Source organism: Oreochromis niloticus, linkage group LG12 (genome assembly GCF_001858045.2).
Source record: "Oreochromis niloticus isolate F11D_XX linkage group LG12, O_niloticus_UMD_NMBU, whole genome shotgun sequence".
Classification (NCBI taxonomy): domain Eukaryota; kingdom Metazoa; phylum Chordata; class Actinopteri; order Cichliformes; family Cichlidae; genus Oreochromis; species Oreochromis niloticus.
In genome coordinates, this window is record NC_031977.2 from 31,772,062 (window position 1) to 31,785,391 (window position 13,330).

Here is a 13,330-nt window from a genome sequence, read left to right on the forward strand (position 1 = left end):
GGGATTTTAAGCCTTGTGTGCACAGAAAAAGGATTTGGGTCATTCATTAAATAATGCCACTGTTGTATTTTGATGCAGGTAAGTACCCATGTGCCATTTTAAGAACTCGGTTTTAATTCTTATTTTGCCAAAAATATATCTTGAGACCCTAAGAATCCGGAAAATAATAATTGTTTTCGAGTTCAAACATCTGGCTGAATAAAGCCTCATTAGTTTGTGTCGATTAAAGATTTAATGGTCCATGTCAGGAAACTGGGTCCCTGCAGGAGTTATAATAGGAAAGACCACAGAATAAAAAGGATGGAAAGAAGGAACCAGCAAATTGGTCCTAAATGGGCCAAATCACGCACAAGATTAAGGTCTTGGTGTTATTTTTCTCTACCATCACTTCAAAGAATGAAATTATATTATTTAAAATTGATTATCTTAGGTGCTGAAATGTATGGATGACCATGAACAAAACATTTTATTTCCTTTCTCTTTGTGAAAGTAAATTACATTTTAGAATGATTTATATTTTGGAGATTATGTATCGGAATATCAGGAGCGGTACCACGCCTCCAAACACGCTCCTTCCGGTTGTCATCTATAGAGGTTCCCCCAGTTCTGCAAGCTGATCATTCTTGTTTACGTGCCCCACCCTCCCTGCCTCCTTGTTCTCAATTTTCTAACTTCTTCATTTCTATTTAGGCCTTCCCCAAACCGCAGCTCAGTTCATGTCAAAGCATTCACCTTTACATACTAAAACGCTTTCAAACCTAAAGTGAGGACGTGGGCCCAGCTAGTGAATTTAAATGTTTGTCACTTTGGCAGTGTTAATTGATATTTCCACCTCTAGAACTGCTCTGAGGAATTTTACAAAAGCCTTTTGCTTTGTTTTGTTTTGTTTTACTTGTCAATGTTTTACATCAGTCAAATGTAAAATGGAGCTTTTCCTGAGGTCACTGTTTGAGTGTAACAATCAGATTACTACAAGCGAGCAGGTGGCAGATACTGAACTGTACATGGCAATGACTGGAGCAGAGACCATCAGATGAAAGTACCAGTGCCAACAACGTGCAGCCCTGCCCATACAGGTTGATTGACAGGTTCTCTCGTCAAAGTAGCAGCACAGAAATGACAACCCCCACGCTCTGCTGTTTATGGGTGCTGCGTTCATCTGTCCCCCAGCTGTTTGACCTCAGGGTTAGAGGAAGGGGCCAGCTGGTTGATGTGTTTTCCATGAGCTTCTCGGCAATTTTACAAGCAGATCAGCAGCAGTGAAGTGAAAGCAATGCTCTGGTTGGATGGATGGATGGATGGATGGCTGGATGGATGGATGGATGGATGGATGGATGGATGGATGGATGGATGGATGGATGGATGGATGGATGGATGGGAAGACTAGATAACTGCCTATATTTTGATTCCAATTTTTTCACCTTCTATATAACATTTTTTGCATGTTTTTGGTTTTGGTAGCATGGTAGCTTTTTCAGATTTCCATTATTTCCTCTCAAAATTTGTATGGATTAGTTTAAATTAAATAAAATTTAGAGGACAAAGATAGAAACAACTACAGACAAATACAATAAAGATCACAGTGAAAGAGTGTCTGAAAGCCTGACTGATTTACAGCTTCACCTATTGACTTGTTGCCTTTTAACTATAGTAAGTACATACACACACACACACACACACACACACACACACACACACACACACACACCAGGAGAAACTTGCAGTTTGGTTTCTTGACCCATGGATGGATGGCATGTGCTGGGGCTGGGAATAAAACCCACAAAGCTGCAATTAGACAACCACATTTATATTTTAAGATTCATCTAAGTTTAATTTGTCACCAATTATTTGATGACAAACTTTTTAAACGGCACCAAAAGCCACTGACTCAACCAGCTCAACTCGCAGAAAGTCATACTAACACATTAGCAGTTCAAGCCTTCCTTTCAGGGTAAAAAACAACTTTTTCTTTTAATGATTCATTATAATAATTTTTTAAAATTTTATTCTGATGATTAAGAGAGATTTTTCAGTAAACAGTGTCTTTTTTGGTTGTTTAAATATCACATGTTAAACTGTGATACACAAGCTTGTGAATGTATCTGGTGTAATATAATCAGTGTTTTCACACTAAATTGATGGAGGGATGTAACTGCAGCTTTGTACTGACCTGGTAAAAAAGAATGCTTTTAACCCATTCAGCCATGCACAGTGCAGTTTACTGCCACCCAAAGTCTCATGAATATGGTTTCTATAAGAAAAAATACACAAACAAGGGATTGCTAATGCTTTTGTACTTCATGTTAAATTGATTCTTTAAAGAAATCTACCATGGGGTGCTAGGCGTGACCTTACTTCTGAAGTGTGTGCCAAAAGACATTTGAGACCCCCTACTGTAGTTTAACACATGGTTAGAATGAAGTGCTGTCACGTGCCTCATGTGTCTAAGTTGTTGAATGCAGGTGTGCCAGTGACTAACATCAAACCTTAAACACGGTTTAAGACCGGGAGCTGTTACATAACAACACATTCACTCATATGTTTTCTTCAATTTTGTGGCTTTGTTATGGATCTCTTGTTTCATCCACTGTCTTCTACACATACCAAAGGTGATGATGATGTTTGTAATGATGAAGGTACTGCTATTGTGCCTGGTTTCCATGGCTTGTTATGTGTCCCGTGTGCAGTAGGCACCCTCCAGGTAGCCAGCCCTCATTATGAAGCCGTTTAAAGTGCTCAGATCAGGCCGACACCTGCTTCTCATTGGGAACAGCCTTGTATTGCTGAAAGGGAAGTGCAGTGCGCTGCGATAAAATCTGCCTACCTTTGATCTTCACACAAATGTTGTAAAAAGCGGCTCTTGTTCAGGCAGTTTACTTTTTCCTTTAGCAGTGAAGGAATCAGTTAAAGTTTGTACACGTGTTTGCGGCTGAAGCGGCTACCTGCAGCTACTCACCAAAACACCATGCAAAAGCATTTCTGCTCCAACACAAAACCCACAGGCAACCTGGTGTGGTTCTTTGAATTTAAGACAAAAGGAATCAGTATTATCTTTATGCATATCTGGTGTAGATTGGTGATTTCTTAGAGAAATATTCTAAGTATTTTTTTTCCTGTGCAGATAAACTCTGCAGCAGACAAGATAAGAACACATCACATGTAGCCAAAAATACATAATTACAACAATATAACGGCAGTATTTACATTGCATCATATTTCTGTTACAAACCACAGATAAATCAAACAAAGTCTACGACTGCTCCAAGTCCTGGAGGAAGCAAGTCAGACAAGTAGGCTGCTGCAAGGCCATGAAGCATTTTATTGAGAAGTAAAAGAACTGTAAAATCAATATGGAAACCTACAGGCAGCAGATAGTCATAAAGTTATGTTTTCACCTTCTAGTCTACTGTGTCTGATATTTGAAGCCAGAAAGAAAAAAGTGTCAACCACAAGAGCTGAATGTGTTGATTTTAGTTGCACAAGCTTGGAGTCTGCATTTGTACTGCCTGCAACTTTATACAAGTCCTGAGGTAATGAACAAAAAGTACCTGCCCTGCAATATGGGCAGGGCTTGGAGCAAACCTTTGTAGAAGTAGATGACCCCATCAACCCCATCAACGATGTGAAATTCATAGTACTTGATAATGAGCTTTCTTTACTTTACTCCACTTCTTCTACCATGCATCCTCCTCTTTGTCACACATTACATAATGATTTCAACCAATGTTTTTATTTTTGTCAGCTCCAGTTCAGCGGTCTTTGTGTCTTCCCCCCATTTATTTCTTTATAAATGAATCATCATTTCATTGCTTATTCATTTAAATGCATATGGCAAATCCCCAAGCTTTACCATCTGAACCCCTGAATTAACATTGCTGAACAGGGTTTTCTTCACAAACAAACATGTTGATTGGCCAGTTTCAGGTATCAGTATTAACAGGAATTAATCAGTTAAAGGGAATAAATTAGAGAACTGAGAAAGAAATATATTTAATATTTTGAGCACCGATTAGTCTTGAGACAGTTTCTGGGTACCAACATAATTAAAATCTATTTTCCTTCTCTGAGCTTCTTCCAAACAATGACTGCAGAGCTGGTGAGGCTCCTGTCATCACAGTAGATGAAGCAGCTGATAGTTTGCAGATGCTACACTGTTCCTCCAGGGAACAATGAACAGGTTCATTATCGAACTGTGGATACCAAAATAAGTACTTTGCACATTAAGCAACATGAAAACAAGGACAACAAACTGTAAACAACATTTTCAAGGTCTCAAACAAGACAGCAAGCAGATTTTTTACCATCTCATTAGAGGAAATATACAAAGACCAAGGTAAGGGTACAGGTTAGGTTCTCCTTAAAGTGTTACGGTGAAAGACCGCTATCTCCGGTTGGAAACATAAGTCACTGACATGTTAAACAGAAAATGTATAGTAACCTAAAGCATTTGAAGTGATTTATCTGGATTGGTTTAAAGGGAAGGCGCTGTGGCTCTGTGGGTGGCAGGTTGTGTTTTACTGTGCACTCAGAGGAGGAAACTTCTCAGTTGGTAAGTGCTTCAATTTCAGCTTTTTTTTTAAAGCATCCTGAGCGCTCAGCATGAGAGGAGCTTATTATTTTCCAATAAAGCCAAACAAAACCTGTAGGTGTCGAGTCACTGGAGCACAGCTTATTATGATTAAAAATATGTTAAAAAAAAAAAAATATGATATATGTATTTTTAATACCATAAATACCCACAAAATATAAGCCTCTAGCACTGGGCCACAAATAATTGGAAAACTGGAGCATACTGGACTCCTTTTTTACCCTGACAGGTCTTTTTTTTTTTAAATGAAGGGTGGACACACTAAAGCAATAGTGAGTCAGAAATCAGTATCTTTAGATCTCTGAGTAAAGTTGAGCAGCTCTGGCCACAGACATAATTAGACTGAGACAGGACTGCTATGAAGTCAAAGCATCACCCTAATTACGCCTCATCCTGTGAAAAGAAGACAATAGCCTGGAATTTAAAAGTGAAAAAGAAGAAGCTGTTTTTGGTGCCGTCTTTTCTAGTAAAACTTGATAAGATTTTAGTGTGGAAATGTCTCAAACTAACTCCTTCTGACATGCAGCTGTTTGCTTTCTTGTTTTCTTGTGCATAAACATCGAAGTTTCTGAATCACGGTCAAAATTACTTTGCCATGCTGCATGGAGAAATCCATCCACAGCATTGAAATCTGGAATTTGGTTGTCATGCATTGCTGTCATGATCCATTTTAAATCACAAATCTCCCTGATGAGATTTTCCATTTGCTACATTTGGGTAAAGCTGCAGTTTCATGATATCTGGTGCTCCTGAGCTGCATCTGCAGTTTGGGTTTGGCTGGGATATAAACTATAATTGTGAGGCCAGGAGAAAAAGCCTCAATGAAAACAAATAGGACAATGTGTGAAACTGCTGGTCGAGCCTTCCACATGTTTAGTGTAAAAATCAGGAGCCTCTTTCAAACATGTAAACCAAGACAATAAACTTCACATTGTGTGTGTGTGAAAGAGACAGAGAGCATCTGTATTTTTTTGTAAAGTCTCTCACCAAAATACAGTACTGTACTTTCAGCAGCACAAAGGCTTGTCATTGGCATCACAACCTCAGAGGTACTGCCTCTGTACCCTTGTGGTTTGTGCCTTACACAGACTGGTCTTGAACCTCTTCTAACAATTTTTCATTTTGATGTAATAGCACCAAACTGGACATTTTAAAAAGTCATAAAACTTGATAACTATTAATAATTAATTTCATAGTACTCTTCTAACCTTATTAAAGACTCAGAATGTTATTATATCTGCACTTATGACCAGTTTTAGAAGCACTAATCAATGTAATATGCATGTGTTTAGACTGAGACTAAACAGTTGCTACAACAGGGAGAACAAAAACCTCATACGGTCAAACCCAAAACCTTCTTGCTGTGAAATGTCAGTGCTAAATTCTTCCTCATACCGCAATTAGGAAAGAAAGATAAACATAACACAACATAAACCTGACAGGATGCATGAAATACATTCAGTCAACTTAAAAGAAAATACAGTAAAATCTTAATATTTTAGAGAAAAATACATATTTCATCTGATTTCTTTTTATACTTAGCTAAGTTGAAATTGCCTCCTGTTATCACAGCTTAAAATCTATCAGACATGGTGTGAATATGCAACTTTGACTACTTTAAAACATAAACTTGCAAAGAGGTACATGTAGTTACCGTGAGGTCCAGTAATTGGCTCCCCGGGTTCTTTTGTAAGATTGTACTTGCAGTGGAAGGCATTGACTTTAACTCTAATTTCTACAGTGCACTTGTGAACTTGGTAAAAAAAATAATTCCCATTTGATAGCACACAGCTGGAGACTGCTGGGAAACTTATTGGGCATCTACTCAATTTCAACTGAATGGTTTTTTATTTTTTGAGTTGAAGAGAGAATAAAGAAGTTACAATTACACTAAATGAGAGTCTGAAGCCACATCTGATACTTAAACTTAAACCACCTCTCCCTCTCTCACTCTCTCTCTCTCTCTCTCTCTCGGGAGCAGTTGCGCTCAAACATTTGAGAGGAAGTCCTTGAATCAGCAGCTGTGTGACTGGAAGAAGAGCAACTCTCATTAAAAACTCAAGAGATTTACTATTAATAATGAAGGAGCTCTCCCCCATCGTTTTGCTGATTTCTTTTGCACACATTTGTTTCCTCTGTGCTTTTCTGGATGGAGCTCGCGCCCAGGAAGGTCCTGCTGCTGATGCACTTCGTCGGGGGTTGACATGGCAACATAACGGGCAGGTTTTCAGCATCCTGAGCCGCGGCTCTCAGTACAGGCCCTCCGCAAGGAGGCAAAGCGGATCACCTGGCCAGGGGAACCCCGTGGTTGTCCTCAGCAGTGCTAACGATACAGCCCGGGGCTCCCCAAGGGTCCCTGCGGCCAGCAGCTCGGCGCAATTACGCGCCATGACGCACCAGCGGCGGCAGCGACCTGACTCCGGCGCGGTCGGACGGGAGGACGTGATGGTGGGAGATGATCCCTACGACCCGTACAAGCCTTCCAACTATGACCCTTACTATAACTACTACAACTCGTACTACAGACCTAGACCTCGGGTTCAACCCCGACCCGGTTATGGCACCAGCTACCACCAGAATGGTAAGAAAACTAATTTCTACTTGTTTATTCATTACGATGTCACTGACAAACCATCACAAAACAAGCCTGCATGATTAAAATTAGTAAAATTACACAAAAGCTCTGAAGATTTTTTTTCCATAAGACTGTAAGCTTACCATATATTTAAACACCTCCTATCCCTTGTGTTAAGTGTTGGCTCATAACCTCATGTTATTTTGTCTACATGCGACTTTTTATAGGCTAAATGTTCATGCTCAATCCATCAATAACCCTTTATTTGCAGTTTCTACAGCCTTCATCCATGTTCACGATGCCTGCAGGTGTTTCAGTGTAAAGCTCCAGTAACAGCCTTTTTCAGCTTTCACTACTTGGCACGACGAGTTTATAAGTTTTCTGGCGCACATTTATAATATGCCTTAAGGGGCTTAAAGCTAAATGTCGCTGGCTTTCAACTCAAACCTACATGGTAAACTACACAGTGTCTCAGTGGCTTACTGATCAAGGTGCAACTTTTAAAGTTTAGTTTAGTGACCAAAAAACACGATGAACCAGGATTGCCAGTATAAATCTGCCGTGTCTTGTTTGCAGGACTCCCTGATCTGGTTCCCGATCCATACTACATCCAGCTCGCTACCTACGTCCAGAGAGTGCCCATGTACAACCTGCGCTGTGCTGCAGAGGAGAACTGCCTTGCCACGTAAGATAATACACAGCTGACTGCAGGCCTCGGTTCTGCTGCCTGCTTTTAGATATATTTTATTTTCACACAGTGTGTTTTAAAATTCACCAATCAGCTTTAACTTCACTTTGATGTGAGTATGAGTGACTGATTGAACGAACAAATAATGTGTGAATGGACAAAATAGGTTTTTTAGTTTCAGATGGGAAACAGTATAAAAGGAGAGGGACAGATGTTTTCACTAATAACTAGCTGCACAGTCAGACAAATGCTGGTGCTCTCTTTTACTCCCATTGAGATAATTTCTGTGTATGGCATAAAAATGTGAAGCTGGGACTGACCAAAATTCAGGAGCTCAGTGAAGAAGGCTGACAAGTTACTCCAGGTTCATTCAGCAGCGCCCCCTGGTGTGCAGAAGTCAGCATATACACTTAAAAGACAGGTTGTTACATAGTAATATCAACTGATGAAGTGCTGTATTTGGGTAACTATCTACCTGTGCCCCAACAGAATATTAGATGATTTATAAGATACAATTAAGAACATACTTTACATGGAACATTCTTCATCTACTGAAATTCAAAAATAGCAATATGTAAATCATTTTCATTTCACTGATGGACACAAGACTCAATGTTTGTGCAGAATTCACTGGAGGAGCGGTTTATACATTCAAACTGAAGACTTGACTTTGAGCTCGTCTCTCGCCACCATCTCTCCTCCTCTAGGTCTTCTCGTTATTCTCAGGATTATGACACCAGAGTTTTACTGAGGTTTCCTCAGAGGGTGAAGAACCAGGGAACGGCCGACTTCCTGCCCAGCAAACCTCGATATGCCTGGGAGTGGCACAGCTGTCATAAGTAGGTTGCTGGATGAAAGGGTTTAACGTGGTTTAGAGATTCACGTTGGTATACATTTATTATCCCAGTATTGTTCCTGGACTTACTTTCCCAGTTATTTGGTAGTTTACTGTCACACTGTGACTTTATTGTGGTGTTATTCAGTCACTTCCACAGCATGGACGAGTTCAGCCTGTACGAGCTGCTGGATTCCCGAACTTATAGTCAAGTGGCTGAGGGTCACAAGGCCAGCTTCTGTCTGGAGGACACCTCCTGTGATCCAGGATATTATCGCCGCTTCGCCTGCACCTCACACACTCAGGTACAAAAACACACTTGTTGAATTGTTAATGACTGTTTAAGTCATTTTTGGGGACAATACTGAAGTAAATTCATTTATATATTGGATTACTTCTATACTATTACTAAAGAGAAAAACACAGTAACCTGACTTGTAGACATCATATCTTTTATAAATATGACAGAGTATTGTATAATGTGTACTTTTGGTGGGATACTGTGTTAGGAAGCAGTTGTTAGTTTCAGCTAAAACAACTTTTTTCCTGGTTCCTGAAAGCTGAAAACTCATTGATGCCATTTTTTTTTTTTATTAAAAAAAGAAGAAGAAATCAATATTTAAAAAATCTTAATAAAAAAGTAACAAAGAAAAAGTACTCTTGCTTAACAGTATGTAGCCTAGTTTAGGGCCTGAAACTAGATGATTTCTGAGCTCACAGACTGTAGACAGCACAGGTTTTTATTTTATAGGAGCCATGTCTCTTACAACCATTAATTATATATATTTAGCAATTCATCATTTAGCACGTTAATTTTCATTCAGTCTGACTAATAAAATATTTGACAGTTTGACTGCGATTAAGCTACATTGCAAAACAGACTCCAGCAACAGTGGGATGTAGGACAGGACCCCCTGGTGGTGGCTGAAGCAGGTGGAGTTTGAAAGGCAGAATGACGGAAGAAGACTGAGATTTATAGCACACCAAAGGCTGATCGGCTCACAGGGTCAGGCAGGATAATAACTGGTGATGATGAAAGAATTAAGTTTGACAGCTTTTAAAAGCAAAAGTGATGTAAAGAATAGATTAGCAGTCCAAACACCCAGAAATGCAGCCAGATGAATGAATACAGCTATCCCTTATTGAAGTTACGCATAAGCCTCAACACAAATGTCTTAAAATTGTGGTGTGAATGTTTATATTAAGTTCGCAGGACTGTGTTATTGTGGGGTTTTTTCCCTTTGTTTTTCTAATAGGGTTTGAGTCCAGGTTGCTATGACACCTACAATGCTGACATCGACTGTCAGTGGATTGACATCACTGACGTCTCTCCTGGAAAGTACATCCTGAAGGTCTGATTCGCATGTCATGGTTTTGACCATTCTGTGCCTTTTTAAAATACAAAACAATATATTATTGAGTTGTTAAACATTGAAAATAGTAAAGTTTTGCCAAACGTTATTGATTTGGTAATATAATTTTCACCTGCTGCACTGATGAGTGTTGTAATACACTGTCTTTTCCTGTCAGGTGACAGTAAACCCCAGACAGCAAGTTCCAGAGTCCAACTTCAACAACAACGTCGCTCGATGCGATGTTCAGTACACCGGCACCTCTGCACATGTCTCCGGATGCACCATGACAGCGTGAGAAACCTCTACTTTTCCTTTACTGTTAATTCAGGCTGATTTGGTGAAGTTGTGAAATAGAAGAACAGCCATAGAACCATGTGATTACCATCACAAGAAATCAGCTGATGCATTTTAACATAAGGACGTCATTAGGTGGTAGTGAGACCTGCTATGATATTCTGTCTGGAGATGGTGGCACTAACAAAAAGACAGGAGGCCGAGGTGGAGGTGGCAGAACTGAAGATGCTTCACTGGGAGACATCAGGATAGACGGGATTAGAAATAATTATATCAGAGGGGTAGAGCAGGTTGAGCAATTTGGAGACAACGTTAGAGAGGCAAGGCTAAGATGATGTGGACATGTGCAGAAGAGGGATAGTTGATACACTGGAGAAAGGAGCTAAATATAGAGCTGTCAGGGAGGAGGAAAAGTGAAAGACCTCTAAGAAGATTCATAATTGTAGTGAAGAGGATATGTAGAAGAGCAGTGTGGCAGAGGGGGATGCTAGGAAGAGGATGAGATGGAGATTTTTCTGTGGTGACACATTAACCTGAATATCTTTGGACTGTGGGAGGCAACCAGAAATACCTGGAGAGAACCCATGCAGGCACAGGGAGAACATGCAAGCTTCTTACAGAAAGACTCCAGCTGGCCAGCATGTTGAAACCAAGAACCCTCTCCCTTTGAAGCGATAGTCCTAACCATTACATCACTGCATTATATCCTGGTAAAGCCCAGACAGAGAATGGGTAGCTCACTAATCTGTGTTGCTTTGTGAAACAGATCCTTCTACACCTGAGAAAAGATTCAGTTACAGACAGAAATGCTGTACTGATTACTGATTTTTTATTATAGATTTTCCAGAACTAGAACGTGAAGACTTCTTTTCAGGTATAAAGGTGTAACTGTGTTCTGTGATTGATGATCACATGTAAAAGGTGCAACTCCAGATTTATTAATCAGCTGATTTGTCTAAGTAGTAAAAAAGATCAACATTTGTGGTGATTTTTTTTGTTGTTTCAACCTGTGGAGTTCCACCTTATTTCCTGACTTTGTTCTGGGGAACACAACCACTTCCTACTGTCTCTGCAAAAAAGATGCCGGCAGCTCAGTTTAATATTTCACCAAACCCAGAATTCTGCATTTCGCTGACAGGAAGGCAAACTGAATTTCACTTCTCTGAGTGAAAATACGGGATGTTTCTTTAGCTTTTATCTAATTTATGAATTCAGAGTGACTGGTACCGACTATCTGTCAATCATCAGTACTTTTGCTTTGCTTTTTGCAGCTATTGAGGTGAATCCCCGGATATGAGCCTGAAGATGAACATAGAAGACGCATACAGAGCTGCACAGGAGTTAAACTTACAGTTTGTTCACATGTGAGTCAGATGATTCAAATATACACAATAAAAAATACTCAGGACATAGAAATACCTGAAATAGGGACGATATGCTGATTAATATTTTAGTATTTTTGAGTTACTGGGGTAGATGATCGATTTATCGTGGATCCAAACCAGAGATGGAAAATTACTCGGTTTGTGGCTTTCAGAGCAGTTCTGATTCATTACATGTGTACTGTATTTCTATATTGAGAGAGACGTTGTACTTTTTGCTTCCATACTACTACATGTATCTGGCAGTTGGAGTTACTGGTTTCTTATTTTTTCTTACTTTGCACATTTAGTTTTTATATCCAACATAAAAGTTTGTTTAAAGAAGCTAATTTTTACCCAAAGGCCATTAGATACACTTTTTATGCTAAATAACTTCAGGGCAGGATTGAGTATGAATTTATTTGCATTTATATCATATTTTTTCTTTTGACATAGTTTTCTTATGACCTTGTGAGCTTTTTCTTTCTTAAACTGCAAAAAACTATTTCATGTGAGTGAGGCAAATGAATTTATTTTGTGACTGCATACAGACACGCATGCTCTCTCTGCGCTTCTATAGACTGCTTCTCAATAAGATTTTTACCTTTAGTATTAATTTAATGTTTGAAACTTTAAAAACATTTTGATGACAGTTTCTTGGCATTTTTAGATATAATGGACATTTCATTTTTAAAGCATCCCGTATGATTTAATATGCTTTTTTGGTGCTATAGACTAGATTTTTGAGTTTTGGTGCTAAAATATATAAAGTTTGCACTTTGTGTTTACGAATTTAAAAAACGAACAAAAAAAACCATCCTGCCTGTAAATCCTTTACAAGTGAGTAAGTGTGTGTGTGTGTTTGTGTGTGTTAACTGTGTAAACACAGTACACAGTGAGTGTGCCTGATGACCTGTAACCACACATACCTGCAGAGCTGTGTATAGGCCAAGCTCATGTCTCATGTTATCATCCTGCATTTCTGCTTCATATCACACTAATAAAGTTTGCTTGAATGTGAAGTCATTCATGTTACATTTGTCTGTTTTAATGTGATTTTTCACCGTGTCCAACGGCAACTGTGGCTCAGATGGTAGAGCAGGCTGTCAACCAATCAGAAGGACGATGGATCTTCCTTGGGCAGGTTGCCCCTGATACATCCATCACATTGCATATGCCAATGTTAGATAAACGTCCTTAAATATAGATAAAAGCACTGTGTGAATGAGACTTGTAGTGCAAAACGCAAAATTAGGTAGAAAGGTGCTACATATCAGTCATTTACCATTCAAGCAGTAGCCTCTGGGGCTGGAAAACGAAGCAGATGTCCGTTTGAGGCTGACTCCAAAAGTGAGTCACTGCTAATAAATCCCCAGGCCAGCATTACAGGATAAAAAATAATGTTATCAGTCTTTTTTGGTCATGGATAGTTTCTTCCATAAGCACTAATGGACAATCCAAGTACATGCTCCAACTACGAGTGTAAAATACCAGTATTCCTTAGGTTGCCAAGTATTAATATTAGGCTGCATATTAAAATGGTAAGAGCTACTGTGTTTGGTTTTTTAATCAAAAGCAACCATATTTGAACAAAACAGTGGAATGCAAAGTTAGCAACTAGCAAGCTTGCTAAG

At 39.3% G+C, this 13,330-nt stretch overlaps 1 protein-coding gene across 1 annotated transcript; it reads left to right on the forward strand.

Moving 5' to 3' along the window:
- Nucleotides 1–6,548: 6,548 nt before the first annotated feature.
- Nucleotides 6,549–12,722, forward strand: lox (lysyl oxidase). The gene is made up of 7 exons (XM_003444500.4): nt 6,549–7,169; nt 7,740–7,848; nt 8,559–8,690; nt 8,835–8,991; nt 9,943–10,038; nt 10,217–10,332; nt 11,607–12,722. Exons 1-7 carry the CDS (start codon nt 6,668–6,670, stop codon nt 11,611–11,613), a joined length of 1,119 nt encoding a protein of 372 aa, XP_003444548.1. The 5' UTR covers nt 6,549–6,667; the 3' UTR covers nt 11,614–12,722.
- The last annotated feature ends 608 nt before the right edge of the window (nt 12,723–13,330 follow it).

Coding starts and splice junctions, on each gene's coding strand:
- lox (XM_003444500.4), top strand. CDS start 6,668: ATGAAGGAGCTCTCCCCCATCGTTTTGCTGATTTCTTTTGCACACATT. Junction 7,170..7,739: donor CACCAGCTACCACCAGAATG/GTAAGAAAACTA, acceptor TCTTGTTTGCAG/GACTCCCTGATCTGGTTCCC. Junction 8,691..8,834: donor GAGTGGCACAGCTGTCATAA/GTAGGTTGCTGG, acceptor GGTGTTATTCAG/TCACTTCCACAGCATGGACG.